At 43.9% G+C, this 14,009-nt stretch overlaps 1 protein-coding gene across 1 annotated transcript in view; it reads right to left on the reverse strand.

The window, feature by feature from the left end:
- PARP4 (poly(ADP-ribose) polymerase family member 4) overlaps positions 1-14,009 on the reverse strand; it is a 73,827-nt gene that overhangs the window by 25,049 nt on the left and 34,769 nt on the right. Inside the window, exons 21-25 of the mRNA XM_052649956.1 lie at positions 9,550-9,687; positions 5,369-5,564; positions 4,069-4,136; positions 3,310-3,497; positions 1,521-1,620 (exon numbers count right to left, since the gene is read on the reverse strand). Coding sequence (XP_052505916.1) covers positions 1,521-1,620; positions 3,310-3,497; positions 4,069-4,136; positions 5,369-5,564; positions 9,550-9,687 — 690 coding nt within the window. The remainder of the gene's footprint in view (positions 1-1,520; positions 1,621-3,309; positions 3,498-4,068; positions 4,137-5,368; positions 5,565-9,549; positions 9,688-14,009) is intronic.

A 14,009-nucleotide genomic window follows, 5' to 3' on the forward strand; every position in this document is an offset into this window, starting at 1 on the left:
TCTATTAATTAATTACCAATAAACAACTTTGTCGTGTAGTAGATTCCAGTTATAAAAATTAACCCTACAAAGGACTTGAATAGACATTTCTCCAAAGAAGATATGCTAATGGCCAATCAGCACATGAAAAGATGTTGTTACTAAGGGAAATGCAAATTGAAACCTTAATTAGATACAAATTCACATCCATTGGGAGGGCTATATAAAATAAAAAAGTGTGAAAATAAGTGTTGATGCAGATGTGGAAGAAACTGGAACCTTGGCACACTGCTAGTGGGAATGTAAAATGCCAGTGAACAACAGTATGGCAGCTCTTAAAACACTAAGTGCAGTTACGACATGACTCAGCAATCCCACTTCTCGGTATTGAAATTAGGGCCTCCAACACAGGCCTGTACACCAATCATCACGTCAGTATGATTCACAGTCAAAAGGCAGAAACAACCCCAGAGTCTAGTGACAATAAATGGATACACAAAATGTGGTGTATATATATAATGGAATATTTCTCAGCCTTAAAAAGGTAGAAAATTCTGACATATACTACAACATGAATGGACCTCAAAAACACTATGCCAAATGAAATAAGCCAGGAACAAAAAGACAAACGTTGCTGGATTCCACTGATATGAGGTTCCTAGAGGAGCTAAATTCACAGAGACAGAAGAGGGTGGGTGCGAGGCGTTGGGGGAGCAGGGGCGAGGAGTCATTGTTTAACTGGGGGTAGAGGAGTTTCCCTGGGTCCCCAGTGGTTGAGCTCTGTGCTGCCACTGCAGAGGCGCAGATTTGATCCCTGGTCAGGGAACTAAGATTGCTACATGCCACAGCCAAAAAAAGAAAAGAATTAGGGACAGACTTCCTGTTTGGGATGATGGGAATGTTCTGGACCTAGATCATGGTGATGGCTACACAATACTGTGAGTTCACTTAATAACCCTGAATTGTACACCTGAAAATGGTAAAGTTTATGTATATTTTGCCACAATAAAAAATTAATCCGAGCAAAAAAAATGTGTAATATTTCACTTTAAAAAACCAATCCATGACATTATATAAAGCAGAAATCAAACCACAGAGCTCTGGTTAGTGTGTGTTTTGAATCTGAAGCTCATCCAGATGACAAGATGGAATAAATGGACAGGCTCCTTGTGGCTAAAATAAACAGTATGCCGAGGTTTATAGTAATCAGTGGTTAGAGATGGGAAGAGGAATTCATGTTGTCAGAACCAGGGTTAAGGCTTGCGTCCATGCAATAATACATATATTGGAAAAAAAAAAAAAAGTTAGCTAGAAGAACGCCCCAGTGGAGTGTTTCCTGTGCAAGCTAGCAGTAACTAAGGGTCGGGGGGAAGGCTAGGGGTAACTAAGGGTGGGTTGCATACGCTTTGGGTACCTTTTTGCCTTTTTCTAGCTCCCTTTTCCATTGATGAAAACACAGAAGTTACTGTCACTTGATTTCTAAGAAGATAAGATTTCCACATTTAGACATAAGACTGAAATAAGATGTTTGAGACACATACCTGTTTTTTCCAGCTATGTTTGGATTTTGAGTTAAAATATTCAAATACTCCAGCACCATAGTGGGACAGAGTCCGTAAGACATGACGATTTGCTGTAGAACTGATAACATTTCACGTTTTAACGGAATTTTAGAAACAAGTTGAAGTACACGTAGTGAATACTGACACAGCTTAGGACTCAGTGGAAGACACATTATGTTTTGCAGCTGAAGGCAGATATAAAACTTAGGCCAGAAAGTAGGAAACATCTGCAGGTCTGGGTAACCCAAGTTCCCACATATCAGAAGACTCATGTCTCTTTCACAAGAGAAAAAAGCATAAATTTCTGGCTTCTGATTCACTGGAGGAGGGAGGAGATGGTTCTGAGAAACCTGCGGAGTGTTTGTGACAGGGATGGTGACTGGGACCCACTCTCAATGAATGTCAAAGCTGCCCTCAGCTGATTCTAAAGTCAAGGCTGACAGAAGAGTTAACCAAGCCTGCGTCTTACGGTCTGGTCCACATTTAGATGACAAAGAACTAGGAAGTAACTCTCATTCCGGCAAATGAAATCTTTGGTACTTAATTGACAATGTTTTGTTACATTTCTCTCAATTATTCTACAACTAATCAAGAGTACTTTGTTAGAGAAGTTCCTCCTGAAATATTAGACAAGTGATCGATAATTTTCGAAATTATCGAAAATATCGAAAATATTTAGAAAATATCGAAAAAGAGTTTGAGAAATATTTTGGAAATATACATCAGCCTATTGATAACGTGGGTATGTCTTCAGTGATCAAAACTAACTGATTTGATTACAACACTGATTAGAAAATCCTTAAGCCAGAGTCTATGTGTATTTACGCTTTTATGGGTGAATGAGGTTGCCGTGTGGGCCTGAGAGGACCACTTGTTAAACAGGCGGGATAAACAGTCTCTGCTCCTGAAGACTCACGAAATGTGGTTAGCATGTGAACACGAATGCGTATATATAAAATGAAGAAGAAACCCATAGAAAAACATTAAAAACTGGACAAACTGTGTCCAAGCTCAGGGTCACCTCCCTCCCTACTCACGATCTGCTCCCTTTGCTCTATGACTATGGGTAGGAGAGCCCTGGACATCTCTCCTCACCCCTGCCTATGCAGCGGGACGTCCTGCCCAGGGTGGCCGATGCCCACTGGCCAGGACAGTGACCTCACAGCGGGGGAGGGCAGGGGGGCAGGGTCAGGCATGCTGTGTGCAAATGCCAGCATGGCTCCCGCTCTCCGCTGTCTTATTTTTGCACCATAATCCTCAATATAATGCAAAAACATTAACTATAAATGGGGAGAGAGTGAACCCCAACAGTTATGGGTTTTAGCTTCTGTAGAGAAAGATTCCTGTACACAGCAGGGTGAGCAAATGCCAGTGAGAAAATGGCAGCAGTCAGAGAGGTTCAGGGGAGGGACAAAGCAGCCACGGGTGGGGTGGGGTGGGGTCACAATCAGGCCTGGGTGTGCCCGGCCTGTCAGGTTAGGCTCAATTATTCAAGTAACAGTCTCCAACACTGAAGTGGAGCTTGCTGGCTGTTTCCATGTATACAAGTTCACAAGATTTTCAGAGTAAGCCTATTAGACCCACTGTCATCTCCACCTCACAGCAGAGGGTGAAGGTCCCCCTCCCCCCAGAGTCACGGCTAACCTGCGGCTGCTCAGGCTCTGAGACCCAGGCAGTGGCCAGGGCCAAGAGCCCAGAGCCGGCCCCTCTGCACCAAGCAGCTCCCACCTGCTGACTTTCCCTGTGGGACCAGCCCGCCTGTGCTCACCTGACCCCACAGGAGAACAGCCTGGTGTGTGGCACGCTTCTTCTTACGAGCTGCAAGGTCAGGCTCTCATTCTGGAGGTGCCCGTCGGATATGAGGAGGATGTTCCGTAACACGTGGGAAGGGTACAGCAAACTTAAGTATCGAAGTGTCTTCCAGAAATCTGTGTTTCCCATGGTAGGTGTGGCAGACTGAAGGAAATTAAGCAAAATCATTTACTTCTTTTGGGGTGTCTTCACCACCAACTGTAATCACTTACTGAAGCACACCCCTTAGTGAGGGTTATTGTCACCGAAAGGAAGTTCTTTCCTAATGATTCATTTGTGGAACAACTATCCTTTTAGTTTATTTCATGTCACACAGTACCTATAATATTATTAGTTGGCGTTTGTTTCTTTATGGTTTTCAAAGAACTATTTCATCAAAACACCCCTGGGATTGCCAGCTAGTCTGGACTGAGGACACAATTGGTCATTCCTAGTTTGCTCAATTTAAAAAAAGAAAGAAAGAAAGGGGACAGAGCAAAACATTCAAAGCTGTTAATGCTGATTGTATTCAGATGGTGGGACTGTGAACGATTTTTTCTTTCTTTTTTAATTTTCCATTTTCTTAATGAGTTCATATCACTTTTTAAATGAACTAAAAGAGCCCATCCACGTACAGAAATGGAAGGACTAGGGCTTCTTGGGGAGAAAGACCCGGCAGAACCACTGAAGCCTGATGGAGAGAAGACAGAGGACAAAGGCAGTTACTGGTACTCACCATGATGAACTCTGTAGGCGTATTATTGTTCGTGATGCACTTAGGATATGAAAATAATTCCTTGTAACCTGTGTGATAAGACTGGTGTAAGATGTTGCCATTAAATATTCACTTTTTGACCACTAACAAACAATAATAATGGTTGGTAATTTTAATACATAAAAAAAATTCACCACAGCATTCCTTTAAAAAATTCCACTGCATTCAAATGACGCACTTTACTGAGCAAAAACGACCTGGGTCAGGCTGTGCATGAGGAGTCTGCTCCTTAGCCAACTACGTGCAGAGGAAGACACAGGACATGGGGACAGCCCAGGCAGCAGGCCACGCCACCCTCTGGCCCTCGGCATGTCCCTGTTCATCTGACCTCTCCCCACCAGCAGCAGCAGACCCCGGCTCCTTCCTCCTTCGTGAAGGGGCTGCCTCTTCTGCCAAACAGCACAGTAAATAAGAATCAGCAGGGTGTGGCTGTCCCCACACCCCATGCTGCTCCTTCTGAGGGGCTGAGAGGCCCCTGGACTCCACCTGAAGGGGACAGTCCTTTCTTCAGTGGGGCTCATCTGGTGCCTCCTGAGACTGTTCCTAATAGCTCCTCTACCACCGTGCTGATTTCAGAGGTTCTGTCCTGATACTTGGACCCCTGAACTCATCAGACCAAGGGTCTCACACTCAGTTCAACTGGTAACAATAACAATAGTAACACTCATCTGGTGTTTTCTATATGATAGGCATTGTTTAAAGTCCTTTAAATACATGAGCTCAACCCTCACAACAGCACTATGAGGAGGGACTATTTCTCTCCTATTACAGATGAGAGAAGGAGAAGGCAATGGCACCCCACTCCAGTACTCTTGCCTGGAAAATCCTATGGATGGAGGAGCCTGGTAGGCTGCAGTCCATGGGGTCGCTAAGAGTCGGATACGACTGAGCGACTTCACTTTCACTTTTCACTTTCCTGCTTTGGAGAAGGAAATGGCAACCCACTCCAGTGTTCTTGCCTGGAGAATCCCAGGGACGGGGGAGCCTGGTGGGCCGCCGTCTATGGGGTCGCACAGAGTCGGACACGACTGAAGTGACTTAGCAGCAGCAGCAGCACAGATGAGAGAACCAAGTTCCAGTAAGCTGCCCAAGGCCACATCCAGGGCTCAGGTGCAGAGCTGGGATTCAAGCTGGGGACCTGGCTCTAGAGTTCTTGCTCTTGAACCTCGCTGTGCTGCCTCTCACTCCACACAGAGGTCACAGTCACCCCTTTCCACCGACATCCTGACGCTTTGGAGGAGGCGCAGGGTGGAGCACTCACCTGTGCCAAACTTGATGATGTTCACCTTCTGCTCCTTTCCCACACAGGACAGTGCGTGCAAGGCAATCTGCTTTGCTTGCAGGAATGTCTCGCCCTCCATGGAATTGGAGCAATCAAGACAAATAATCACTTCACTCCTCTCAGCTTTGTCAGGGACGGTAATACCAAGATTTGGTTGAAACACAAGCATGCAGGCCTAAAGGGAGAAAAACAGGAGCTAGGCTGGTGCTTCTTATCACTTGAGTTCATCTGGTTATTTACATGCACCGAGAGACCCAGAACTTCACTCTAAAACCCACGCCACAGCTTTTCTAAACGATGGACTCATAGTTGGGACAGTTACAAAGCACTGAGAGTCACCAACCTAAACTATGAGGCTCTGTGGGCTCAGGCCCATGGCTTCTCACTACTTCTCAGACCCTCATGGCAATGTGCCACTTGTCAGTGGGAAAGGCTGGCAAAAAAAAAAAAAAAAAAGAAAAGAAATCCTCTAATCCTCCAGAAGGGAGATACACCCCACACTAATGTACATGGGAGTGTGCTCTTCATCAGGAGCACAGCCAGTGTACAACAACCCACATCACAGGCAAGATGAATGAGAAGGTACTAATTCTCGCTACTTACAGGGTTCAGCAAACCTGAACCACACTCAGCTGTGGCACTTCAAAGACCCTTGAGTTTGTACACACCTAGTGGGGGCAATGGCACCCTACTCCAGTACTCTTGCCTGGAAAATCCCATGGACGGAGGGCTCTGGTAGGCTGCAGCCCATGGGGTCACTATGAGTCGGACACGACTGAGCGACTTCACTTTCCCTTTTCACTTGCATGCATTGGAGAAGGAAATGGCAACCCACTCCAGTGTTCTTGCCTGGAGAATCCCAGGGGTGGGGGAGCCTGGTGGGCTGACGTCTATGGACTCGCACAGAGTCAGACACGACTGAAGTGACTTAGCAGCAGCAGTATCTCACATAATAGCCCTCTAAGGTACAAACAAGATACACATGTACCTAGGATTTGCAACATTTGGCATAAATGTGTAATTTCTCTTGGAAAAGATTTACATGTAAAATCTGAAAACTTTCTCATCAGGCAAAATAATACTATAAAAACAAAAAGAATAAGATTTATTCAAAAATGAGATGGCCTATAGGAGATCAAATAAAAAGCAGAATGTCAGAGCTGGGGTTCCCAACGTGAACCTCATAAACCCGAGAGGTTCAGAACTAATACAGAATTAATATATGAACATTGCTGTGATATCAAAAGTGCCTTCAGGATGAATGAATAATGAATATGTCCCACTCTCTGCCACCGTGGTGTGTGATGACTGAAATGCACACACTGACCTTTTATCTTATAACCAACCAACACTCAAAATAGAACTACTATTAGTTTCCATTAAAACTTTCCTCCAGATTTACTGGACACGATTTACATAAAGCATTGTGTAAGGTCAAGATTTACAGTGCAATCATCTAGCACACAGTACTGTGGAATGACTACCACAACAAGGTTAGCTAGCAAGAACATCTCGGAGAAGGCAATGGCAACCCACTCCAGTACTCTTGCCTGGAAAATCCCATGGACGGAGGAGCCTGGTGGGCTGCAGTCCATGGGGTTGCTAAGAGTCGGACACGACTGAGCGACTTCACTTTCACTTTTCACTTTCATGCATTGGAGAAGGAAATGGCAACCCACTCCAGTGTTCTTGCCTGGAGAATCCCAGGGACGGGGGAGCCTGGTGGGCTGCCGTCTATGGGGTCGCACAGAGCTGGACACGACTGAAATGACTTAGCAGCAAGAACATCTAAGATTTAGCCTCTTAGCAACCTTCAAATACACAACACAGTATGCTTAACTACAGTCATCATCCTACATATTTGATCCCCAGAAATTATTTGTTTTATACCTAGACATTAGTATCCTCATACCAACACCACCTTATTTCTACTCCCCAACCCTTAAGTCCTGGTAACAACTACCATTCTACCCCCTGTTTCTGTGAGCCCAGCTTTTTCTAGACACCACATGTAAATGAGATTATACAGTATTTGTATTTTTCTGACTTGTTTCACTTAGCATGATACTCTCAAGGTCTATCTGTGTTGTTGCAAATGGCAAGATTTCCTTATTTTTATGGTTGAGTAATATTCTTCTGTATTTGTAGGTAACATATATTACATATCTGTTGCATATGTTACACATATGTGTATATATTTAATTTTCTTTATTCATTCATCCATCAAAGGACACTTAGGTTGTTTCTATGTCTTATTATAAATAATGCAGCAATGAACACTGGGGTGTTAGTATTTGAGACAGTAATTTCATTTCCTTTGAAATATACCACGATGTGGGATTGCAGGGTTATATAGTAGTTCTATTTTTTAATGTTTATTTTATTTACTATTTATTTTTGGCTGTGCTGGATCTTTCTCTAGCTGCGGTGAGCAGGCTCTACCCTCTAGTTGTGGTGCTCGGGCTTCTCATTGCAGAGATGGGAGCATGGGCTCCAGGGCATTTGGGCATCAGGAGTTGCGGCTCCCGAGCTCTAGAGCACAGGTTCAGTATTTGTGGAGCATGAGTTTAGCTGCTCTGCAGCATGTGGGAACTTCCCAGACCAGGAATCAAACCTGTGTCTCCTGCACTGGCAGGTAGATTCTTAACCACTGGACCATCAGGGAAGTCCTAGTAGTTCTATTTTTTGAGGATCCTTCACACTGTTCCCCATAGCAGCTACACTGGATTACATCCCCATAAATAATGTCCGAGTGTTGCCTTTCTTCCACTTCCTTGTCAATATTTGTCTTTTTGAAAACAGTCATTCTAATAGGAGTGAAGTGATACCTCTTTGTGGTCTTCATTTGCATTTCCTCGATGATTAGTGATGCTAAACATTTTTTCATGAACCTATTGCCCATTTGTTTGGGGTATGTGCAAAGGATGTCTTATTTGACCATCTTGCTGATGTTGCTCTCAATTTTTAATTAGAAGAGATTATTTATAACAGCCACATAATACGGTCTAACAGCCATAAAAACTTTTCTATCTTTTTACAGTATCAATGTTTTAAAAGCTGTAAAAAGTATACAGACTAACCAATGTAATATATGAAGGCACATTTTCTTTTTGGTAGGGATTAAGGTAAAAAAGCTGAAATTCCAGTACTTTGTCCACCTCATGCGAAGATTTGACTCACTGAAAAGACTCTGATGCTGGGAGGGATTGGGGGCAGGAGGAGAAGGGGACGACAGAAGATGAGATGGCTGGATGGCATCACTGACTCGATGGATGTGAGTCTGAATGAACTCCAGGAGTTGGTGATGGGTCGCAAAGAGTCAGACACGACTGAGTGACTGAACTGAACTGAACTGAACTGAAGGTAAAAGAAAAAAAATTAGGGCTTCCCCGGTGACTCAGACAGTGAAGAATCTGCCTTTATCCAGAGACCTGAGTTTGATCCCTGGGTCAGGAAGATTCCCTAGAGAAGGGAATGGCAACCCACTCCAGTATTCTTGCCTGGAGAATCTCATGGACAGAGGACCCTGGCTGGCTACAGTCCAAGGGGTCGTAAAGAGTCAGACACAACTGAGCAATGAACACTATTAAGGTAAAAATTGCTTCCCAGGTGGTGCAGTGGTAAGGAATCTGCCTGCTAAAGCAGGAGACACAAGAGACTCAGGTTCGATCCCTAGTTTGGGAAGATCCCCTGAGGAAGAAAATGGCAGCCAGCTCTAGTACTCTTGCCTGGAAAATCCCATGGATGGAGGAACCTGATGGGCTACTGTCCATAGGGTCACAAAAGAGTCAGACCCAACTTAGCTACTAAACAACAACAAAAGAAAAATGACCATTTTTATGGGAAATATGCCACATGGGGGCTTTGCTTGAAACCACAAAAATTTTTCATTCTTGATATCATAAGTATTTTTTGGTTGTGCCTCTCACATGCGGGGATCCCAACCAAGGATTGAACCTGAGACCTCTGCTGTGGAAACACTAGACTGCCAGGGAATCTCCTCTATCACGAATATTTTTAATTGTAAAATCTTGGGGTGGTGAGAGCTCTTTTTTGTAATGCTAGCTTTTCAAGACTATCAGTCATTTCCAAATTTAAATGATCTATCCTAAAATAATTTTTCAACAGTATCTCCTACTTCTAAGTAAGAAGGAGTATACCTCGCTTTCTTTTTCTGGATGCTTTTCAACCCACATTCTTGGGAGATACACATCAACCAAACCGATGAGGAGAGAAAATCCATTGCTGTCTAAGGAGCTGCCTTCCACAGTACTAATCACAGCTTTGCAGTCTGTTCTCTGCAAAATAAACAAGCGTGAGAACTACGTAAATAAGTGAATTACATCATACTATCAAGTAGCAAATCCATGCATGATTTACATAACTCTATTAAAAATCAACATGTGTCAACAGCTCCCCAAATTGTGAACTGTAGGTTTTACAAGTGTGACCAATATCACGTTTTTTTTTAACAAGAATAAAATTTATCTATTATTTTTTAATATAAATTTATTTTAATTGGAGGCTAATTACTTTACAATATTGTACTGGTTTTGTCATACATCAACATGAATCCGCCACAAGTGTACATGTGTTCCCCAACCTGAACCCCAGTCCCACCTCCCTTCCCATATCATCCCTCTGGGTCATCGCAGTGGACCAGCCCAGAGCGTCCTGTATCCTGCATCGAACCTGGACTGGTGATTCATTTCACATGATATTATACATGTTTCAATGCCATTCTCCCAAATCATCCCACCCTCACCCTCTCCCATAGAGTCCAAAAGACTGTTCTATACATCTGTGTCTTTTTTGCTGTCTTGCATACAGGGTTATCGTTACCATCTTTCTAAATTTCATATATATGCGTTAGTATACTGTATTGGTGTTTTTCTTTCTGGCTTACTTCATTCTGTATAATAGGCTCCAGTTTCATCCACCTCATTAGAACTGATTCAAATGTATTCTTCTTAATGGCTGAGCTTAATGTACCACAGCTTTCCTATCCATTTGCCAGATCATGTTTTTATCTTCTTGGTTCTAAGATACATGTGCTCAGTCGCTCAGTTATGGTCGACTCTTGGCAACCCCATGGACTGTAGCCTGCCAGGCTTCTCTATCCGTGGAATTTTCCAGGCAAGAATACTGGAGTGGATTGCCATTTCCTTCTCCATCTACTGTGGATACACACAAGCAAACTCAGCCCCCTGGAGACAGTCTCAGACCCTGGACCCAAAGATGACTGGTCTGTGTATCCCATTATCTGGATGCAGAAGATAGCACACAGAATAGTAAAACAGAAAACCCAATGGGAATTTTAGAATTATGCCTTTATTGTAAAATAGTATTTTTGTAAGTATAAAATACCTTCTGAAAATACAGAGGGGAGGCTTTAAGTGACAAAGGTGGTATGGTAGATTTCTGGGCCTGCCCTCTATAGTAAAACTCTCCAGCTCCTCCTCTCAGGAGGTCGTGCCTATTTTTCTGCCCTTGAATGTGCTGTGGCCAAGGGGACACTGGCAGATGGAATACAGGCAGGGGCTTGTGCTGTGTTTGGGGAACAGGCTGCCCTTCTCTGTTGTGCTGAGCTCTGAGCTAACCTATGCCAGGTGAGAGATGAGGGCCAGCACCCTAGCTGACATCAGGCCACCAGCCACCTGTCCCAGCCCATCCTGTCCCCAGCAACAGGAGGAAAGCTTGAGAAACAACAAATACTTATTGTTTTAATCCACAAAATGTTGGGATTGTTTGTTACACAGCAAAAGCTCTCTGATGCCGAGGGGTTCTTGTTAAGGATGTATTATTTACATGTGTTTAACTTTATTCCCTTGCTTCCCAGGTGAAGTGGTAAAGAAGTTTCCTGCTAATGCAGGAGATGCAAGTGACACAGCTTCAATCTCTGGGTCAGGAAGATCCCCTGGAGAAGGGAATGGCAGCCCACTTCAGTATTCTTGCCTGGAGAATCCCATGGACAGAAGAGCCTAACAAGCTACAGTCCATGGGGTCACAAAGAGTCAGACATGACTGAGCACACAGACAACTCTATTCCCTAGCAAGATCACCAAACTCTCTACAATAAAAAGGGCATAAAGATATTGAGAATGGGAACAAAGGAAAAAGCAGAGAAGATGCCAGCAAATTTCAATAAGAAGATGGAGAACTGACAGAGCTGTGTGAAGTGATTCAGCCAGAGGAGAGGAAGCCACTGCCCGAGCCCCATGGCAGTGTGGCCTTGAGCTGTGGGCTCAGGGCCTGCAGCTCCCTGGGAAGGACCCCTCGGAGGCACCGGAGAGCGGATCATGCCCTGAGCTGATAGCCCAGGTCCCCTCTCTGCCCTTGGTAGCAAGCAGCTGGCACCTGTTCTCATTAATGGAAACTGAAGATTTATTACTTTGAGAAATTTAACCAAGTAGAGTCCAGACTCAGGAGTCCTAAGTATAATGAAGCACAGACACAGAGGGCAGTGAAGTGAAGGCTGGCGTCCCCAGTTATACTGTGAACAACCTTGGGCACAACTGCCCAAGGGTAAAAACACACAAGAGACTCACCCCCATACCAGTGGACCAGCTGCCACCAGCCTCGAGCCCTGGGGCCCACTCACCCCACTTATCACACAGTATCTAACTGACTTCTGAGGACAAACATAGAGAGAGGCCACCCATATGCTGGAGGAAAAGCCTTTAACATGAAAATGGAGTGCTGGGAGCCAGCACGGGAGATCCCATGACAAGGTCATGCAGAGAGACCTGACAGGCAAGGCGAGTCAGGTCTCAAGGGGTCCTCTGCCTGAGCATCTACCCGCCAAAAACCAGAGTCTGCCTGCCTTATTGTACTATGCTTTCCACACACCACCACCTTTCTCTGGAAAAAGTTAACTTAGAGCTCCAACTGGTCTCCTGCCTATGAAAGGAATGTCTCAGCTTAAATCCCTCTGTTGGCTCCCTAACTTGCCTGATAGCTGGAGACTTTTACAGCTTGTATTTGTTTACAGCCCCCCAACCATGAGACACACGAAGCTTAAAATATCTTAAAGATATAGAGCCTTTTTAGAGCTAAGAATTAGTTTGGTGAAGGGATTCATTGGTTGAGTTAATGTTTGCCGCCAGGCCTCCATATCCTTTATCTTTTAGGCACCTGGGAGGATATTAATCAATGTAATCGGGATGCAGAAATAGGAATATAGTAGTTTTGATGTTAGCAACACTAGACTTTTGAGTTAATTAACTTTCTCTTTGTTATAAATCACTGTACTCCACTTTCTTGTTATAAATTGTTGTGTCCTTGCTATGTAAGAATGTAACTTTATTTAGTGCTTTCTGAGAGTGGCAGCAGACTTTGGGAAGAACAACACTATTAAGCTTTCTGGTTGACAGACCCTTATCAGAAAAGGGCCGTAAAATGCTAATTGGCCTTCTGGCTAGAAGATGATGTCAATCACCTAAGACTTGTGTATACAGCTAGGTATGCAGAGAGAAAAGCCTGGTCTCGATAAGAGTCAAGGCTGCTAATGCTGCATAATTTTGTATTATCCATTGATCTCTATGTACAATCAAAAGTATAAAAGGCTTTTTTCCAGACAATAAAGGATGGACCAGTTTCTCAGACCAGCTTCTCGAACTGGTTTTTTGGAAATCTGGCTCCCCCCATGTCAAATCTCTCTCTCTCTCTCCCTCTCCTTTTCAGGATGAATTCCCATCTGGAGTGGGGAGGCTTACCACGTCTACTTACTTGCCCTGGCTTCTAAGACCCATGAGAGAGGGAGCCTAAGGCGGGCCACCCTCTGCTATTCAAACAGGTGCCGGTGGCCTAACGTAGATGGTGCAAACCTCTTGTCCTGAGGTTTTATTAGTTTTCCCCGTAAACCAAGTTATTCAGCATCTTTTCTCCACTAAATTTCCCACTACACTATTCTTTCCTAATCTCTCTTTATATTCCTAATTAAATAGTCCTTTCCCAGACTCCGACTCTATCCCCGCTTCGAATTCCTTGGATCCACCAGGGCTGGACCCCGGCAATGGAGGCCAACTGAGCAAAAAGCCATAAAAAAAGAGAATACTTACAGAACAGAAAAGAGCTCTAGCAAAAAAAAAAAAAAAAAAAGAGAGAGAGAATTAAAATTTCAATAAAATGGTTGGAACTTACAATTGAGAACATCACCCAGAAAGCAGGATGAAAGGACAAGGAAACGGACAACAGGAGAGAAAACGTAAGAAAACAAGGGGCTCAATTCAGGGATGTCTGACTAAGAGTCACTGAGAGGTGAAAGGGTGACGGACACTTGTGCATTAAAATATAAGAAGATTCCCCAGAACTAAAGGCCAGGAATTACACATATGCTGAATGAATGTCAGGTTCTGATGAACTTTCAGAACATCAGGGATAAACAGAAGACACGAAATTCTTTCAAGGGTCAAAAACAAAACAACTGCCTATCAAGAACAGAGGATAAAAAGGTTTAATCTCTCAGAAGGGTTTAATCTCTCATTGGCAGGATGACAATTTTTTCAAGGGTCTGAGTGGGATCACCTACCCAGTGGGAAGGGAGCACACAGAAGAGAATGTTTTCAGATGTTTGGGTTATAAGGGAGACTGTGCTCTGTCAGGTGTTGGGAACTAAAGA

Source organism: Budorcas taxicolor, chromosome 12 (assembly GCF_023091745.1).
Source record: "Budorcas taxicolor isolate Tak-1 chromosome 12, Takin1.1, whole genome shotgun sequence".
Classification (NCBI taxonomy): Eukaryota; Metazoa; Chordata; class Mammalia; order Artiodactyla; family Bovidae; genus Budorcas; species Budorcas taxicolor.